Source organism: Saimiri boliviensis, chromosome 7 (genome assembly GCF_048565385.1).
Source record: "Saimiri boliviensis isolate mSaiBol1 chromosome 7, mSaiBol1.pri, whole genome shotgun sequence".
Classification (NCBI taxonomy): domain Eukaryota; kingdom Metazoa; phylum Chordata; class Mammalia; order Primates; family Cebidae; genus Saimiri; species Saimiri boliviensis.
The window spans coordinates 101,758,773-101,779,411 of record NC_133455.1 but is presented as its reverse complement, the minus strand read 5'-3'; the positions used below and the strand labels follow the sequence as shown (position 1 = coordinate 101,779,411).

At 39.0% G+C, this 20,639-nt stretch overlaps 1 protein-coding gene across 1 annotated transcript; it reads left to right on the top strand.

Moving 5' to 3' along the window:
* Window positions 1-7,320: 7,320 nt before the first annotated feature.
* On the top strand, window positions 7,321-19,732 carry KLRB1 (killer cell lectin like receptor B1). Its single transcript, XM_003944933.4, has 6 exons — window positions 7,321-7,448; window positions 12,167-12,265; window positions 12,956-13,030; window positions 14,324-14,478; window positions 15,176-15,291; window positions 18,210-19,732. The coding sequence occupies exons 1-6, from the start codon at window positions 7,367-7,369 to the stop codon at window positions 18,343-18,345; spliced, it is 663 nt and encodes a 220-aa protein (XP_003944982.1). The 5' UTR covers window positions 7,321-7,366; the 3' UTR covers window positions 18,346-19,732.
* The last annotated feature ends 907 nt before the right edge of the window (window positions 19,733-20,639 follow it).

Below are 20,639 nucleotides of genomic sequence, written 5' to 3'. Positions count from 1 at the left end.
TTATCCCTCCCCGACCTTCCCACCCGCCCCCTGCTGTCCCTCCCTTGGCCCCCCCACAACAGACCCCAGTGTGTGATGCTCCCCTCCCTGTGTCCCTGTGTCCTCATTGTTCAATATCCACCTATGAGTGAGAACATAGGGTGTTTGATTTTCTGTTCTTGTGTCAGTTTGCTGAGAATTATGGTTTCCAGATTCATCCATGTCCCTACAAAGGACACAAATTCATCATTTCTTATTGCTGCATAGTGTTCCATGGTATATATGTGCCACATTTTCCTTGTCCAATCTATCACTGATGGGCATATGGGTTGGTTCCAGGTCTTTGCTATTGTAAACAGTGCTGCTATGAACATGCGTGTGCATGTGTCTTTATAATAGAATGATTTATAATCCTTTGGGTATATACCCAGTAACGGGATTGCTGGGTCAAATGGTGTTTCTACTTCTAGGTCCTTGAGGAAGTGCCACACTGTATTCAACAATGGTTGAACTAGTTTACACTTCCACTAACAGTGTAAAAGTGTTCCTATTTCTCCACATCCTCTCCAGCATCTGTTGTCTCCAGATTTTTTAATGATCGCCATTCTAACTGGCATGAGGTGGTATCTCAATGTGGTTTTGATTTGCATTTCTCTAATAATCAGTGATGATGAGCATTTTTTCATATGTTTTGTTGGCCTCATATATGTCTTCTTTTGAAAAGTGTGTGTTCATATCCTTCTCCCACTTTTGGATGGGTTTTTTTTTTCTTGTAAATCTGTTTTAGTTATTTGTAGATTCTGGATATTGGCCCTTTGTCAGATGGGTAAATTGCAAAACTTTTTTCCCAAAACTTTTTTCCCATTCTGTTGGTTGCTGGTTCACTATAATGATTGTTTCGTTTGCTGTACAGCAGCTCTGGAGTTTACTTAGATCCCATTTGTCTGTTTCGGCTTTTGTTGCCAATGCTTTTGGTGTTTGAGTCATGAGGTCCTTGCCTATGCTTATGTCCGGAATGGTTTTGCCTAGGTTTTCTTCTTGGGTTTTTATGGTGTTAGGTCTTATGTTTACGTCTTTAATCCACCTGGAGTTAATTTTAATGTAAGATGTCAGGAAGGGGTCCAGTTTCTGCTTTCTGCACACTGCTAGCCAGTTTTCCCAACACTATTTATTAAACAGGGAATCCTTTCCCAGTTGCTTGTTTTTGTCAGGTTTGTCAAAGATCAGATGGTTGTAGATGTGTGGCATTGTTTCCAAGGCCTTTGTTCTGTTCCATTGGTCTATATCTCTGTTTTGGTACCAGTACCATGCTGTTTTGATTACTGCAGCTTCATATTATAGTTTGAAATCAGGTAGTGTGATGCCTCCGGCTTTGTTCTTTTTGCTTAGTATTGGCTTGGCTATGTGGGCTCTCTTTTGGTTCCACATGAAGTTTAAGGTGGTTTTTTTTTCGAGTTCTGTGAAGAATGTCATTGGTAGCTTGATGGGGATAGTGTTGAATCTATAGATTACTCTGGGCAGTATGGCCATTTTCACATTGATTCTTCCTAACCATGAGCATGGAATGTTTCTCCATTTGTTTATGTCTTCTTTTATTTCTTTGAGCAGTGGTTTGTAGTTCTCCTTGAAGAGGTCCTTTACATCATTAGTTGTATTCCTAGGTATTTTATTCTCTTTGTAGCCATTGTGAATGGGAGTTCACTCATGATTTGGCTCTCCGTTAGTCTGTTATTGGTGTATAGAAATGCTTGTGATTTCTGCACATTGATTTTGTATCCTGAGACTTTGCTGAAGTTGCTTATCAGTTTAAGGAGATTCTGGGCTGAGACGATGGGGTCTTCTAAATATACAATCATGTCATCTGCAAATAGAAACAATTTGACTTCCTCCTTTCCTAATTGAATATACTTTTTTTTTTTCTTGCCTAATTGCTCTGGCTGGAACTTCCAATACTGTTTTGAATAGGAGTGGTGAGAGAGGGCATCCTTGTCTAGTGCTGGATTTCAAAGGGAATGCTTCCAGTTTTTGCCCATTCAGTATGATATTGGCTGTGGGTTTGTCATAAATAGCTTTTATTATTTTGAGATATGTTCCTTCAATATCTAGTTTATTGAGAGTTTTTAGCATAAAGGGCTGTTGAATTTTGTCAAAGGCCTTCTCTGCATCTATTGAGATAATCATGTGGGTTTTGTCTTTGGTTCTGTTTATGTGGTGGATTACATTTATAGACTTGCATATATTTAACCAGCCTTGAATCCCTGGAATGAAGCCAACTTAATTGTGATGGATAAGCTTTTTGATGTGCTGTTGCAATCAGTTTGCCAGCATTTTGTTGAAGATTTTCGCATCTATGTTCATCATGGATATTGGCCTGAAGTTTTCTCCTTTTGTTGATCTCTGCCGAGTTTTGGTATCAGGATGATGTTGGTCTCATAAAATGATTTGGGAAGGATTACCTCTTTTTGGATTGTTTGGAATAGTTTCAGAAGGAATGGTACCAGCTCTGTTTTGTATGTCTGGTAGAATTCAGCTGTGAACCTGTCTGGACCCGGACTTTTTTTGGTTGGTAGGCTATAAATTGCTGCCTCCACTTCAGCCCTTTTTATTGATCTGTTCAAGGTTTCAACTTCTTTCTGGTTTAGGCTTGGCAGGGTGCAAGTCCTTTTTCTTGATGTTGAAGCTATTTCTTTCTGCTTCTTAGCTTTCCTTCTAACAGTCTGGCTCCTTGCCGCAGGACCACTGGATGTCCACTCCAGACCCTGCTCACCTGGGGATTGCCTGCGGGAGCTGCAGAACAGCAAGGGTTGCCGCAGGTTTCTTCCTCTGCTATCATTGTCACAGAAGGTTACCCGCCGGATGTTGGAATTTATCCACTTCTTCCAGGTTTACTGGTTTATATGCTTAGAGTTGTTTGTAGTAGTCCCTGATTGTAATTTGTATTTCTGTCGAGTCAGTGGTGATATCCCCTTTATCATTTTTTATTGCATCTTTTTGATTCTTCTTCCTTTTCCTTTTTATTAATCTGGCTGGTAGTCTATTTTGCTGATTTTTTTTTAAAAAACCACCTCCTGGATTTATTGATATTTTGAAGAATTTTTTTGTCTCTGTCTCCTTCAGTTCTGCTGTGATCTTAGTTTCTTCATCTTCTGCTAGCTTTTGAGTTTTTTTGATCTTGCTCCTCCAACTCTTTCAATTTTGATGATAGGGTGTCGATTTTAGATCTTTCCTTGCTTCTTATGTGGGCATTTATTGCTATAAATTTTCCTCTAGACACTGCTTTAAATATGTCCCAGAGATCCTGGTATGTTATGTCTTCATTCTTGTTGGTTTCGAAGAACATCTTTATTTCTGCCTTCATTTCATTAAGTATCCAGTTGACATTCAGGAGCCAGTTGTTCCGTTTCCATGAGGTTGTACAGTTCTGAGTTAGTTTCTTAATTCTGAGTTCTAATTTGATTGCACTGTGGTCTGAGAGACTGTGTTATAATTTCCATTCTTTTGCATTTGCTGAGGAGTCATTTACTTCCAATTATATGGTCAGTTTTAGAGTAGGTGCCACACAGTGCTGAGAAGAATGTATATTGTGTGGGTTTGGAGTGGAGATTTCTGTAGATATCTATTAGGGCCACTTGGTCCAGATCTGAGTTCAAGTCCTGGATTCTGTCTCGTTGATGTGTCTAATATTGACAGGGGAGTGTTAAAATCTCCCACTATTATTGTGTGGGAGTCTAAGTCTCTTTGTAGGTCATTAAGAACTTTCTTTATGAACCTGGGTGCTCCTGTATTGGGTGCATATATATTTAGGATCATCAGCTCTTGATGCACTGAGCCTTTTACCATTATGTAATGTCCTTCTTTGTCTCTTTTTATCTTTGTGGGTTTAAAGTCCATTTTATCAGAGACTAGGATTGCAACTCCTGCTTTTTTTTTTTTTTTTTTCTCTCTATTTGCTTGATAAATCTTCCTCCATCCCTTTATTTTTAGGTTATGTATGTCCTTGCACATGAGATGGGTTTCCTGAATATAGCACACTGATGGTTTTTGACTTTTTATCCAATTTGCCAGTCTGTGTCTTTTGATTGGGGCATTTAGTCCATTTACATTTAAGGTTAATATTGTTATGTTTGATTTTGAACCTGCCATTTTGATGCTAGCTGGTTGTTTTGCCCATTAGTTGACACATTTTCTTTATTGTGTCGATGGTCTTTACCATTTGGTACATTTTTGGAGTGGCTGGTACTGGCTGTTCCTTTCCTTGTTTTTGTTTTGTTTTGTTTTGAGATGGAGTTTCACCCTTGTTACCCAGGCTGGAGTGCAATGGCACAATCTCAGCTCACTGCAACCTCTGCCTCCTGGGTTCAAGCAATTCTCCTGCCTCAGCCTCTCAAGTAGCTGGGACTACAGGCATGCATCACCATGCCCAGCTAATTTTTGTATTTTTAGTAGAGACGGGGTTTTCACCATGTTGACCAGGATGGTCTTGATCCCTTGACCTTGTGATCCACCTGCCTCAGCCTCCCAAAGTGCTGGGATTATAGGTGTGAGCCACCACGCCTGGCCCCCTTTCCTTGTTTAGTGCTTCTTTCAGGAGCTCTTGTAAGTCAGGGCTGGTGGTGACGAAATCTCTCAGCAATTGCTTGTCCATAAAGGATTTTTTTTCTCCTTCGCTTATGAAGCTTAGTTTGGCTGGATATGAGATTCTAGGTTGAAAGTTCTTTTCTTTAAGGATGTTGATTATTGGCCCCCCACTCTCTCTGGCTTGTAGAGTTTCTGCCGAGAGGTCCGCTGTGAGTCTGATGGGCTTCCCTTTGTGGGTAACCTGACCTTTCTCTCTTGCTGCCCTTAGCATTTCTTTCCTTCATTTCAACCCTGGTGAATCTGATGATTATGTGCCTTGGTGGTTGCTCTTCTTGAGGAATATCTTTGTGGTGTTCTCTGTATTTCCTGCACTTGAATGGTAGCCTGCCTTGTTAGGTTGGGCAAGTTCTCCTGGATTATATCCCGAAGAGTGTTTTCCAGCTTGAATTCATTCTCTCTGTCACATTCAGGTACACCTATGAAACATAGATTAGGTCTTTTCACATAATCCCATATTTCTTGGAGGCTTTGTTCATTTCTTTTCACTCTTTTTTCTGTATTCTTGCTTTCTCATTTTATTTCATTGAGTTGATCTTCAGTCTCTGATATCCTTTCTTCTGCTTGGTCAATTCAGTTATTGAAACTTGTATACACGTCATGAAGTTCTTGTGCTGCATTTTTCAGCTCAATCAAGTCGTTTATATTCTTCTCTAAGCTGTTTATTCTAGTTAGCATCTCATCTAACTTTTTTTCTAGGTTCTTAGTTTCTTTGCATTGGGTTAGAACATGTTCTTTTAGCTCTGAGAAGTTTGTTACTACCCACCTTCTGAAGCCTGTGTCTGTCAATTCATCCGATTCATTCTCCATCCATCTTTGATCCCTAACTGGTGAGGAGCTGTGATCCCTTGGAGGAGGGGAGGTGTTCTGTTTTTTGGTGTTTTCCTCCTTTTTGCGCTGGTTTCTTCCCATCTTAGTGGTTTTATCTACCTGTGGTCTTTGTAGTTGATGACTTTTGGATGGGATCTCTGAGTGGATGTCCTTTTTGTTGATGTTGAAGCTTTTTCTTTCTGTTTCTTAGTTTTCCTTCTAACAGTTTCGCTTCTCTGCTGCAGGACTGCTGGAAGTCCATTCCAGATCCCCTCCACCTGGGGGTTGCCCACAGGCACTGCAGAACAGCAAGGGTTGCCACAAGTTTCTTCCTCTGCTATCATCGTCCCAGAAGGGTACCCGCTAAATGTTGGCCTGATCTCCCCTTCATGAGATGTCTCTTTGGGTATTCGGGGGTTGGGGAGCTGCTTGAGGAGGCAGTCTGTCCCTTATGGGATCTCAAGTGCAATGCTGGAAGCTCCGCTGTTCCATGCAAACCTGCTGGGCAGGTACCTTTAAGTCTGCTGCAGCTGACCTCATAACCACCTCATTTCCCAGATGCTCTGTCCTAGGAAAGTTAGCTTTATTTATAAGCCCCTCTTGTGCTGCTGCCTTTTTTTATAGATGCCCTGCCCCGCATGGAGTAGTCTAGTCACAGTCTGCCAGCAGAGGTGTTGCTGAGCTGCCACAGGCTCTGTCCTGCTGCTTTGTGAACTGCCTCAGTCGCAGAGGACTGCCTCAGTAGTGGGGGACACCCTTCCCCACACTGAGCTGGACGGTCCTGGGTTCCGCTGCACTTGCTGCAAAACCAGAGCATTTCAGATTGCTTGTTTTGTGGGGGTGGTACCTGCTGAGCCAGATCCCCTGGCTCCCTGTCTTAGCCCCCTCCCTTTCAGTTGAATGGTTGGCTCTGTCACCCAGGCATTCTGGGAGCCAGCCAAAAAGGCAGCCCAGACTTGTGTGAGTTTCTGAGTGCTGACATGGCACCCACTGAAACTGCTGTGCAGAAAACTCATGGCGCTTTTTCAGCCCAGGAATCTCCTGGTCTGTGGGCAGTGAAAACTTGTTTCAAAGTGTGGTGAGCACTCACCCTCTGCACTGCTCTCACTGGGAACTGCACTCCAGCACTGTTCCTATTCAGCCATCTTAGATCCCTCCTGTTTTTTTTAACCTGTATTGTGAGAATGTTAGACTTGGAGGCACCTAAGATCTTGCTCTAAGTTTCTACACCTGAAAATCTTTGAAAGAGATAAAAATTCCATATACTCCACTTCCTGTAACTCTGGCAGTTTCCAAATACTTTTACTTATGTGTAAATGCTATCATATCCAAGAGCGCCTTTAAAGTAAGCAAAGGGTAGGCTGTTAATCTTTAGCACACTGCTTTTTCTGTTGTTTCATTCAGGGGGCTTTCTCAAAATTTATGTTCCCATTTTTTATATATCACAACTTTTTTGGAGCATAGGTATTTCAGGAAGATTTTAGAACTTTTGAATAGCATTGTGGACATTTTTTTGCATTAATTTTTACTTTTATAAAATTACATCAAATATTATTTATGCTAATTACTGAGTTTTATGGGCCCCTTACTTGGAACTCTAGGTGATTGCCTCATTTGCTTCACTCTGGTTCTGGCCCTGAGAGAGGAACACAGAAGCGATGGCTAGAAAAACAAGAACAAATAAGCCTCCCAGAATTTTGTCAAACAACAGGTCAATTAATTAAGGAAAGTAGATGTTAATAGCTAGGTATAATGAACATGCAGTAGGTGGATTGTCTCAGTAATTTATAGAGAAACCCCCCAACTAGAAGTGTAGGTAGGTGGGGACAGAAGAGAGACAACGAAGTACTACAGGTAGAGCACTTCCTTTTTCTGATTTTGCTTCACGGAATTGAGAGTTTGTTCTTACACGCAAGTCTAATGCCCCCTTCCTCTGTCTGCAATGGACCAGGTGATGTATGCTGATTTAAACTTACCCAGGAACTCAGGCCCAGAAAGTGCTTCACCTTCATCTCTTCCTCGGGGTAAGTGGCTTTACTGTGCCTTTTGGCATTTGTATGTCTTCCAGAATTAGATTTTTCTCTTACATTCATGGCTTTAAATCACTGCTTGAAAGATGATCAGCAGTTTTATATTAATAGGTGTTGCATGACTTGCCTGTAGATAATGACAACTTTGAAAAATAATTGTAAGCCTCATACATTTCTTTTTTTTTTTTTCCATCAAGTTAGCGTGAAAGGCAAACATCACTTCTCTTACTGAGTCTTGGTTAAAAGACTTGGAAGAAACTTGGTTAAAAGACTTGGAAGAAACAATAGTTTAGGCTACCCCGGGCACACTGCCTATGGGTTACCCTGCTCCATAAGGATTAGTATTAAAAAGAAAGAAAAAGAAGAAAGAAAGAAAGAAAGAGAGAGAGAAGAAAGAAAGAAAAAGAGGGAAGGAGGAAGGGAGGGAGAGAGACAGAGAAAGAAAGAAAGAAAGAAAGAAAGAAAGAAAGAAAGAAAGAAAGAAAGAAAGAAAGAGAAAAGAAAAGAAAGAAGAAAGAAAGAAAAGAAAGAAAGAGAGAAATAAAGAAAGGAGAGGAAGGAAGGAAGGAAGGGAGGAAAGGAAAAACATTTTACATGTATGAAATAAGGAATATTTAAGACACATTGCAAACTTGCTGTGATAGTGATGTACATTATTCTAAATTCCTCTACAAAATGTCAATACTGTGATTAAGTCCCAGTGCATTTTCATCTATAATATTCCTTTCAGAATACAAAGTGTAGGCCAGTTGTAGTGGCTCATGTCTGTAATCCCAGCACTTTGGTAGGCTGAGGCGTGTGGCTCCCTTGAGTCCAGGAGTTCAAGACCAATCTGGGCACTGTGGCAAAACCTGGTGTCTACAAACAATTAGAAAAAAAAAAATAGCCCAGTGTGGTGGCACATGCCTGTGGTCCTAGCTACTCGGGAGGCTGAGATGGGAGGATGACTTGAGCTCAAGAGATCAAGGCTGCAGTGAGCTGTGGTTGTGCACTACAGTCCAGCCTGGGTGATACATCAAGGCTCTGTCTCAAAAAAAATAAATAAATAATAATGTAGGCTTAATGAGTAACATACTCTCTCAAGAGAGGAAAACTCTCTGGGAAAAAAAATCATATTCAAGGTGAAAGATTTGAATAGTATTACTACCTGATAGTTTCTAGTTTAAAAAGTATCACAGCTTAGAAGGAGATAAGCCACAAGATACTCGAGCGTATCAGTAATGAACCTACTTCCAATTTGTGGAAACTGGCACTTTCCTAGGTCTCTGAAGAGTTAGGATTCTGAGTGAAAGAAGCGGGAACACCAGTATGCGGTGATACATGATGGATAGCATGGCCTGGGGATGGATGAGAAGAGACTAGAAACTGAGGCAGAAAATACGCATGAAATTATGATGACACATTATTCTTTTCTGACATCTAACTGAATTTACTGTCTTTGGTAATATTGCAATTGTTTACCATTCTGATATTCATTCCATATCATGCCAAGCATGTGACTTGTACTCTTTAAGTTTTAAACTACTGAATTCTCAAAGTTTTAGAGAATAAAGTCTTAAGAGCTGTCAATTAAGTTTCACTATAATCTTCATGTAAGCTTAGAGGAAATTAGAGTATTCTAATAACTATAAGGAGGATTTGTTCAAGCAAACATTTTTAAAGAAAACGGTGTAAGTCTTTCTTTTCCTCTGTTCAGATCTAGCAAAAGGTGGGGAACAGGCCTTGTGAGAAAGTGAATATAGAGAAAAATAATGAGACTTTTCCCAAATGTTGCCATGATCTCAAACCGATGGATGCAGAAAATTTTTCTACTTGGATCGTAATAATTATCCTATAAAATGCCATTCTGAATGTAAACTTTAAAAAAGAGTAAGAAAAAGCCAGAGCAAAAAAAAATGTGACTATATAGAGCACTGGTCTGATATTAAGAAATCGTAAAACCACGATGGGACTCTTAAACTGTTCAGGCTGTGGTCGCTCTGCAGCATGGTGAGTGTATCTAAGGCCGTCAGCAAAACCAGAAAGAGATGTGAGGGTGATAACCACCTATCTTGCTTTTGGCCAGATGGCCACAGGTTTGGTCTGTTAGAGGAGTGGATAAGGTGTTTGCAAAAACGCCTCTAGAGTTTATTCATTTGATCAAAAAGAAGCACCTACCTGTGCCAGGCATGCTGTGAATACAGCAGTGAACAAAATAGAAAAAAATTATTTTCCTTCATAGAGCTTATAGCGCAATGGAGGCAAACGATCAACACAATAAACAAATAACTAAATTGGTATAAAAGATGAGGTGTTCAGTGTTATTGAGAAGAATTTGAAAATAGGATTCAGCTTTCGGGGAGGGTAGCATATCAAACAGAATAATCACGGAAGGCCTTTCTGAGAAAATGACGTGAGTCCAAAACCTGACAGAAGTAAGGGACAAAGCCCTAAGCTCCTGAGAGAGGAGCCTTCAAAATGAAAACATGCCTGTGACATTGTAGGAGGCTTATGCCTGCAGAGTGTGTGTATGGAGGCCACAGGGGATGGGAGCAGTGAAGCAGTGGGGCCGGCTTGAATAGGGATGTACGAGCCATTCTTCACACTCAGATTTGCCTGATGCAAAGCCATTAGAAGGTTTAGAACAGTGAACTGAGATGACTTAACACACTTTTTAAAGCCCAAATGAAGAATAGCCCTGGGTAGGTATTTCTAGATAGCTAACATCCACCTGACCTCTGTAGTGATTTATTGTAGCTTCATTAATTCTAATCTCATGCGGTGCCACAGAAACACGGTACAGGACTGCATTCCTCCCAGACAAAGAACACGCCACTCAATTCCTTAGATTTTAGCATCAATGAATAACGATTTTTAAAAGTCACCAAGTTGCCTTTTAACTATAGTTTAAAAAAAATTTTTTTAGAAGAAAAGAACTGCTATTCAGTGAACAGTTACCGTGTGCCAGACACGGTGCCCAGCATTTAGAAGAATTGTTTCATATAAACCTCTCTAAAATATCATGACTAGATATTCCACATTTTACAGATGAGGAAATCTGTGGATTATGAAGGTTGAACATGTTTTCCAAAATAGTATGTTGACACTCAGATTTACTAGATTGGAAAATTCTTAATGTTAGACTTCAGTAGTGAAAATTACTAAATTGATTTTAGTAATAGAATTAATTTAGCAATTAAAATAGTGACCATACAGAGCTTTCTTCACTTGGCAAACAAAGAGTTTCAAGAAAGAAAAGGGTGAGGAAGAGAAGACAGAAAGGTGAAATCATGTACGTATGTAAAACTGGAAGAAAAGACATCCCGGTGCTGTCTTGGGCTCACTGACTGCATTTAGCCATTGTTGTATCACACTAGCTCTCATTAGCAGTTCTAAGCCAGCCGGGCATGGTGGCTCACACCTGTAATTCCAGCACTTTGGGAGGCCAAGGCGGGTGAATCACGAGGTCAAGCGATCGAGACCATCCTGGTCAATATGGTGAAACCCCGTCTCTACTAAAAACACAAAACATTAGCTGGGCATGGTGGCGCGTGCCTGTAATCCCAGCTACTCAGGAGGCTGAGGCAGGAGAATTGCCTGAACCCGGGAGGCGGAAGTTGCGGTGAGCCAAGATCACGCCATTGCACTCCAGCCTGGGTAACAAGAGCGAAACTCCGTCTCAAAAAAAAAAAAAAAAAAAAAAAAGTTATAGGCCAATATTACCAAGCTTGGTTTACCCACATTCAGATGTATGCCTGGGACCTTGGAGTCTCTACTAGGTATTTACTCTTCCCTCCCAGCTCCACTGATACAGCATGTCCTAAATAGTACCAGATGATAATTCATATGTCACAACCCTGAGTCCAGTGTATTATGTTTCCTCCCATAATCTCTGATCATGTCTAACTCAGTCTCCTCAGGGCCGTTTTAGAGAGAGCTAATCCACTTCTATAAGTGTCAGCATCCTAACATGAGAGATTGTATTATCAGGTCGGCAAACTGGACTGCACAACTTAATCGTCAAGGGTAAGGTACCAGAAAAAGTAGAAATGGCTTTCATAGCCATCCTGGAGCAAAGAAACAGATTCATTATATAGTAATTGATATGACTACACAGAAAAGCAGAGAGATCTGACACTTCATTTATGCAACGTTGTAGACATAAGGGCATGTTATGTTATGTTAGTTGTAATATTGAAAATGATATACAGTCACAAAGCCTTCTTCCTTGAACGCCATACATTTGACCCACCTTGGAGATGATTGTTCTAGATAACAGAAAAGCAGAGGATTCCATGTTCAAGATCAGAATTTCTGTGTATCACCAGCACCTAACACGGTGCCTGGCACAAAATAGAGCCTCAAAAAGTATCTCGACTAAATGAAGGTCTTCTTTCTTGGACAAAATGCTTTGACTTACTTCCTACATTAAGACATGTACTTCAATTTTGTATAGCACTTGACAATTTTCAAAACATCTTTCTCATTTGATTCCTACACCAATCCTTTGTATACACAGATGCATAAGTGTTCCTGTTTTATCAATGAGTAAACTCTGTTGGATCTGAGAACCTATCTTGCAGGAGTGTCCTTTTAGAATGGCTGATAGAGGTTGTTTCCTGCCCCCAGGCCCCAACCTGAATCTAATTGTCCCTATGTTATCTCAGGGACATTTTTGTACCAGATGTACTCAACTGAGTTAACTGAGTTGTTTTTTGTTTTTAACTTCTCAGATGTCTGTCAGGGTTCATCTTGGCACCAATTTGCCCTGAAACTTAGCTGTGCTGGAATTATTATTCTTGCCTTGGTTGTTACTGGGTTGAGTGTTTCAGGTAAGTGAGGCACCATCATTTGTTTCATGATACCTCCTCTACTTCCATCATGTATATTACAGCATCTCAACATAATTTGGCCACCTCAAACTTAGTGAAAGATCAATGAATAAAAAGTCATGGAAGAAGGCTTCGAACAGTCAGGGCGTATCCACTTTGGATATTGGCCTTTCATACTTGTCTTCCTAATTGCCCTGAGCGTCATCATGGGGCATTATACATGTGCTCCAAGAACAATTTAGAAAGATCACAAGTGTGACCAAAGATGATAACAAAGAAAAGAAAAGTTTACAGTTATTTATGGTTCATTATGTGCCTACTAACATTCCAGATTGCAGCAGACAGTCCCTCTCTTGGAACAGGAACAATTAGACTCATTTTGAAGATGATACAGTTTGGGTGAAACTGTAGGCAATTTAAGAGCTGAAGTAATGCCCTTAGATTGACTTATCTAGTCAATCTAGTGCCTGTGTGAGTCCACGTGTTTTGTTTTTTCTTATTTGTTTCTGTATCCTTCCTGTAGGTGAGATCTTTTTTTTTTTTTTTAACCACATTGCTATTAACTTTATCTTTTATCCATATTCAAGCTGGTTGAGATTATTTTGTTTCCCGAAGTGACAAATGTAATATATCCACCATACCACACATTTCAGCATTTAACCCTCTTAATGATTTTTCCTTATGTACTAGTGACATCATTAATACAGAAATCATCAATAGAAAAATGCAGTGTGGACATTCAACAGAACATGAGTAAAACAACAGGTAATTGTGTGGTTTGAATTTCCTAAGAATAGCAATTAATATTTGATAGATATCATGTGTTCCCTTAGGTACAACTCACAACAGTCTATATGTTAAGTTATTCTTGTCATTCTGCTTTTCTGTGTTAGACAACTGAGGCATAAAAACACTCAACAACTTGCTGAGGGTCACATAAGCAAGGTGATGAGGTTGGGAATTATATGTAAGGTGATGAGGTTGGGAATTATATGTAAGTGGTCTGACTTCTGAGCCTAAGGTGTTAATCGGCAGGGCATGCTGCCTCATGAGAAGTTCTGCTGGGATACTCTATTTTTGACAGGAAAATACGTGAAATATTTGATTATTTTAGTGAACTATGAAGTTTGGTATGAAGTTAACTGATAGAACTGAAAACATAGAGTGAATTCTTTACGATTCATCTTGTTCCAGTGTGTATTAATAAAAACAAAGGTGACTGTTGTTGAGTGACTATAGCATAATGTGATCTGTGTGCACATTCTCACAGAAGTTTTAAGAAACCCTGAAAGTCCTTCTGGAAAATTCTATCCAATAGATCACATGAGATAGGTAAACACATCATTCAGCAATTAGAAATGGTCTTATCTCTCATGAATTTAGTGAAAATTATTATTATTTGCTGTGCATTTTGTACATCATTTAAAGTCCGCACTTTTTACGTTAGTTTTATACTGTTGCCCATGTAGTGGAATAGGTACTGGTGATGATTTTAGAACAGTCCGTCTGACTGGATGGAGTTGAACAGGTTATTCCGTTTCTCACTGCCTTAAAATGTAAGATGTGGCAGTATAAATTATTCTGATGGTATTTTCCTATTTTAATATTTTGTGATTCCATTTATGCTCAAGATAACTGGTCACTAATTCCCAATTCTTGGTACCAGAATGAACAGTAGATCTCAAAAACCTCAACTTTATAACAAATTCATAGTTCTCACAGTGATAATCAAAGACTTTGAGCATTTTTTTGGTGGGGAGGGATGCAGTCTCAATCTGTCACCCAGGCTGGAGTGCAGTGGCGTGATCTTGGTTCACTGCAATCTTCACCTCCCAGGTTCAAGTGATTCTCTTGCCTCAGCCTCCCAAGTAGCTGGGATTATAGGCACCAGCCACCACAACCAGCTCATTTTTGTATTTTTAGTAGAGATGGGGTTTTACTGTGTTGGCCAGGCTGGGACTTTAAGCATTTATAATGACGTGTGTGTGATTGGTTGTGGTTTGTCAGAGACAGGTTAGAAATAAAACATTTACTTCATATTTCTGTTTTTTACTTTAGAGAGACCGAGTCTCTTAAACTGCCCAATATCTTGGGAGAAAGTCGGAGAGAAATGTTTGTTACTTTCTCACACTGTCAACCCTTGGAATAACAGTCGAATTGACTGTTCCACAAAAGAATCCCGTTTGCTGCTTATTCAAGATAAGGAACAATTGGTAAATCATTAAACAAAATACCTTAATGAAACTTAGCACTTTCTTTAAACCACACTAATAGGTCCGTGCCTTAGCCCAGAGGTTTGTTTTTTGTTTTTTGTGTTTTTTTTTTTTTTTTTTTTTTTTTTTTTTTTTGAGAGGGAGTTTCGCTCTTGGTTACCCAGGCTGGAGTGCAATGGCACGATCTCGGCTCACCGCAACCTCCGCCTCCTGGGTTCAGGCAATTCTTCTGCCTCAGCCTCCTAGTAGCTGGGATTACAGGCACATGCCTCCATGCCCAGCTAATTTTTTTTGTATTTTAGTAGAGACTGGGTTTCACCATGTTGACCAGGATGGTCTCGATCTCTTGACCTCGTGATCCACCCGCCTCGGCCTCCCAAAGTGCTGGGATTACAGGCTTGAGCCACCGCGCCCGGCCAGCCCAGAGGTTTTATGCAATGGAAGTGAAGACTCTGACTTCCCAATTTGAATGACTAAATGAATATGTAAGCAAATAATTGAATATAAGGTGATGAATACAGTAATAGAAATAAAAATATAGAGAGAAATATCACAAAAATATAGAGAGAAATATCATCAGAAATAATGCTGATGAGTTAGGAAAGACTTCAGAGATGGGGTGATGCTTGAACTAGGTTTAAGGGGATCAAACTAGGAATAGATAAGCAGACATCATATTCTTCTATTCCATTTGTAGAGACTCATACAGAAGCTGATACATGACAAAGCAGTTCCATTTTGGATTGGATTAAAGTTTTCGTTACAAGAGAAGAAATGGAAGTGGATAAATGACTCTTTTTTAAATTCTGATGAGTGAGTATTAGATGAGCTCATTTTAATATTCAACTTATATCAGGTTTACACTGCAAGGTAGTAGCACTGAAGATTGAGTTTTGTAGTTTTAATTTGGTTTAACAACTCTCCAGAAGTTCAGAATAGGGTAAGAAAGTGGATGATTTCAACGTTGTTTGGAAATTTCTATATATGAAAAGACATCAGCTCTTTATAAGAAAATACATTTTTATCTGCAATGGAGTTTTAAGGGACAGGAAATAGACTGATTTATTTGGAAGGGGCACATTAAATTAAAAATAATGTCTAGCTGGAGGCCATTGGCACACAGAATGTCTTAAGTAGTGTTTTTCAAACTGTGGGAAAATATACTTTAGTGGGCAATAAGACCAATGTAATGGGTCACCGCTGACATTAAAAGAAAGAAAAGATAGTAAATATCAGAGTGCAGAACCCAGACACCCACACTGAGACAAATATTGCAGTATATTTGAACCACTGGTGTGAAAAAGAGAGAGGTTTTTGAGAGGATGTGACAAAAACATGCATAAGCCACAAAAGAGCTACTTGCTGTTTTCTCTTCAATGTCACATTCTTTTTTCTTATGTAAGACAGTCAAAATAACCATCAACTTAGTATGAGGGTTGATGCAACACAAGTAAATTTCATATTTTAGCAGAATTTGTGGTTAATTTTGCAGAAAGGAGCAAGGTATTTTCTTTCCTTACAAGCAAAAGTCTGAAGGTTTTCAACCATATTTCTGTAAAGAACTTTTAATTTTTCAAAAAAGATAATATAGAGAGTTGTATTTAATGAGTCTATAAATGATTTAGTCAAATTGGCAGAATTTACACTTAAAATGTGTTTTCTGTCAGTCAAAAAACAAGAGGTTAAAACATAAAATGTCTATCTAAAGTATACTAATAATTTATGAAGTATGTAAAGTATTAAACACTGAAAGAAATGTTGGCTGAATTAGCAGATTTTGACATTATATGAGCCACATTCCAAATACTTTATAAAGTGTAAGATTTTAAAATAAAGACTTTTTTTTTTTTTTTTTTTTGAGACAAAGTCTCACTCTGTCACCAGGCTGGAGTGCAGTGGCACGATTTCAGCTCACTGCAACCTTCACCTCCTGGGTTCAAGCGATTCTCCTTACTCAGCCTCCGAAGTGGCCGGGACTACAGGCATGCACCACCACACCCCCAGTTAATTTTTTGTATTTTTAGTAGAGACAGGGTTTCACCATGTTGGCCAGGACAGTCTCAATCTCTTGACCTTGTGATCCGCCTGCCTCAGCCTCCCAAAGTGCAGGGAGTGAAAGAGGCATAAGCCACAATGCCCAGCCTAAGATGATTTAAAGATAAATGTTCTGGACTAGAATGAATTTATGAAAAGCCAAACATACACATTCTATTTAAAACCATCTCTCTTGATTTTTATATTGCTTTCTGGGGGTTATTTTCGATATTTTATTTACAAATAAATGCAAGTCGATTTGCTATTAATTTATTTTTATCTTTTCATACATGGTTTATCATTTATTAAATATAGTTTGTGTGTGTTTCTTAATGGGGTCATAATGCAAAATGTTTCTTTTATTGTGGTTCACAGTAAAAAATAAAATTTGAAAACACTGAAATGTGATCATAAATATGAAAGTGGATGATGTAAACTCAGTTGAACCTCTCATTTTATTCTGAGGAGAAAGATGGTGCTTCAATGAAGACAGTAGTGGTCAGGTCAACCTGGAAGGTGTCATGATACAGTAGAAAGAGCACCAGTTAGACTCTGCTTTTATTTGGACTCTCTGAGCCCTGATTTTCAGGAAGGAAAAGAAAGGAGAGAATAGTAATGTTTTTACAGGACTGTTGTGGGGGCTACAGGGGACGATGTGGGAGAGCTGCGCAGATGTCTCATCAAGGAAGGCCTGGAAAACCACTGAGGGCCTTTTGGAAAAGGAACTGTTGACTTGGCTAGATTAGCATTTAAAAAATTACCCCGACAATTGAAGAAAGAATTAAAAGGGCGGAAGTGATAAAAAGGTAGGGAACTCCTGCAATAGCCCGGTTGAAAGAAGTTCTCGGTTTGACTAGAAGGTCGGGCAGTAGGAAGAAATCAGGTAAGCAGCCCCAAGATGCTACATGAAGACATTGAACGCAAGACTAAAGAAAAGCCGTGATGGAGCCCCGCACGCTGCCACCACCTCATCCACTTGGGACAAATGGGAGAGTCTTGAATTCATGCCATCTTTGCGAGGTAGTCCTATTACAGCCTGTCCCATTGTTTGAATTATATTGCCACCTACCACCTGCAGTGAGCCAAGGGACTCATGCTTGTTTGAAAGTAATGCTATGCTGCGGCAGACACCCATTGACCTCTGTTTGGAATGAGAATGAAAGGAACCTCTGACTACATGGCTATGAACCGAGCCACCTTTTCTGACTGCTTCCAAATTCTATAGACCCTGAATATCCATCATGCCTTTAGATATTTATCATATTTACTGAGCACACACTTTTGAAGCATTACCACATTCTCATATTCCATCTCCATGCCTCTCCTAAATATTAGGTGGTTATCATCTAAATATTTTTTAAAACCATGGCTCAGTGAAGTTAAGAGATTTTTTTTTAATGTGACCTGTTAGTAGTACAATAAGAAGACCGAATTCCCAGTTTCCAAACTTTCTTTCTTTTGGCGATGTAATTGTGAAGGTTCTTGTTAAAGGATTCTTTTCCAGCGAAGATAAACTTGAATGTTTCAGAGGTTTACATTAGCTCTATCTTACAAGTTCACACCATGATATTTGTGACTGTGTACCTTCCCTGCTTAATAATTTATCATTCCACTGAGAGTGCTAGGAAACAATGACTAATGTGAATAGCTATGAGAAAACCCTAAACACTAAGGCAGACTTTTCTTTTGCTCCACAGATTAAAAATTACAGGCGATACTAAAGAAAACAGCTGTGTTTACATTTCACAGACATCTGTGTTTTCTGAGTACTGTAGCACAGAAAACAAATGGATCTGCCAAAAAGAACTAACACCCGTGAGAAATGAAGTGTAAGCCATGACTGTGAAGCCCATCTCAATTTATTTGCTTCCCATTACTGATCTCTTTTAACTGCATATACTATTGGTATCAGCTAATGTTCATCTAGTGGCACAAAATGAACAAATTCCGAGAACTGTACAACTGTTATGAATCTTACAGAAGTTCATGTTTATCATATTCATTGTATAAAATGAGGAAACAGAGACCTAGAGAAAATAGGGATCATTTTAAAGAAACAGTGATATTCTAGGGTGAAGGAGTGAAGGATGTCCCACAATATGCCAGACTGATATATTGATTATTTTGTGTTTAAAACAGTGGAGAAATTGTAGATTCAGAAAGAGACAGCTGACCTGTCTCTTCCCGCACACAGCAAGCCATAAAGATTCCTCTGGAAGGGTTACCCTCATCATACAAGGGCAAGAAAATAGCCCTTATTGTCAGAGACTTGGAATTGGACATTGCAATGAACCTGAATAAACGTATTTAATAAAGAAACACACTTCACCTACTTTACAGTTCCCACAACCAACATATCTCCTAGTGACTCCCCAAGAAAATGTATTGCCCCTAGCCAGCTTTTCTTTGTCCTGTCATTTTTTTTTTTTTTTCAAATTCATCATTCTTGGTCAAAAGAGCACAAAAGCATCTTACTTAAGCCACTTTGGATTTCACACTCTCGTGAGTGCCTCACATACATGCAAAATGAATAAAATGTATATACTTTTATTTTGTTCGTCTGCCCAGTACCACTTTCATTTCTAGATCCAACAGACAAGCCCGCTATGAGCTAAAGAGGGACTTTGGAGGTGATCTCTGGCTCCCCTACAATGGAAAGAAGCCCAGACCTGATGAAGGGAATTAGATTCTAATCCTGACTTGGACGTGTGCCCTTCATCGATCCCTTCCTGTCAAGGCTCATCTCCTGGAAAGTTTTAGTAAAAATTGCTAAATCCCTGTGCATCTATCATAGCCTATCACTTTTTAAACCACCACGCAATTGAGTTGTGCCAAAACATTGATTAAAGTCCATTCTTTTAACTCTGACATGAGAGACCCAAAATTAAAGGAGTCTGGGGAATGACCTTAACTCTTCCTACCATTCCATGGTTTTTCCCATTTTGATTTTCTTATTACACCTTTTTCTTTCATGTCTCATTCTATCTACGGCTCACACAAACAAGCTGGAGGAAATGTATAATTAAATCTTTAGTTATTCTGATAGAAATAAGTTATACCTTTTAACTCTGAAGTTAAAGTTAAAAAACAGAAACATTTGTTGTTAACAGATCTCTTGAATGTCCACCTTTCTTTAAAATATGCCAGAGTATCCATGGAAATAAAATAAATGAAAATCGTGGATTTACCTGATAAGAAGACTTACCATAATAAAATTCTGAAAAATGCACATCTGCTTACCCTAATAGTTCATTACCAAATTGAATTGTATAAATTCAAGTGCATATGATAGTGGCTGAAACAATGGCTCCATTCCTGCATCTCATACATGAGGATTTATAATATTCGTTCATGATAACTTTTGAAGAGATCAAAAATCAAAGTAAAATTTATTTTATGCCAATTACTTAGAAAATAGATTACTTAGGAAAACATTTCAGACTGGTTGTTTAACCAGTCTTTCCAATCCGCTTAACGTTTTTCAGCCACCAATCGATTCTACCCTTCATAACGCTGAAACAGACTTTTAAAAGTAACTCTTGCCGTCCATACCAAGCAGCTTGGAAAAGGGAAAATTTGAGAAGTCCACCTTTTAAAAAATTCTAAAAATAATTTTGAATTTTAAACACCTATGGAGTAATGAAGCACTAACTTACCTGAGTCTGCTGGAGACAGACCTTGCTCCACTCCTTGGCAGCAATTCAAGTTTACTTCCACAGCTGTTTGTGATGAGCTTCATTCTCCTACCTTAGAGGCTTATTTGTTCGTTTTGTTTTGTTTTCGGTTTTGCCTTTGATGATGCTCTTGTTTCATTCCAACTGAGCAAAACAGAACAAATAAAAAACAGTTTCTTATCAATCAGAACAAATTTGTCAACTTCTCCCCTTTGTAACATCTTACTTCTTTCATGATAAATAAAATAGAATAATGTGTTTGTTTATTTTCTTATTATTTTGTTATTATTGCTCCTAGTACTATTACTATTAGGCCCTCTCCCTGGGAATGTGAGCTCCAGGAGGGCAAGGACCTTCTTAGCATTATTAACCAACAAATGGTTCTGCTGCATAAGTAGATGCTCAAAAATATTTCTTATGAACAAATTAGTTATTATAGAATCAATTTTCTTT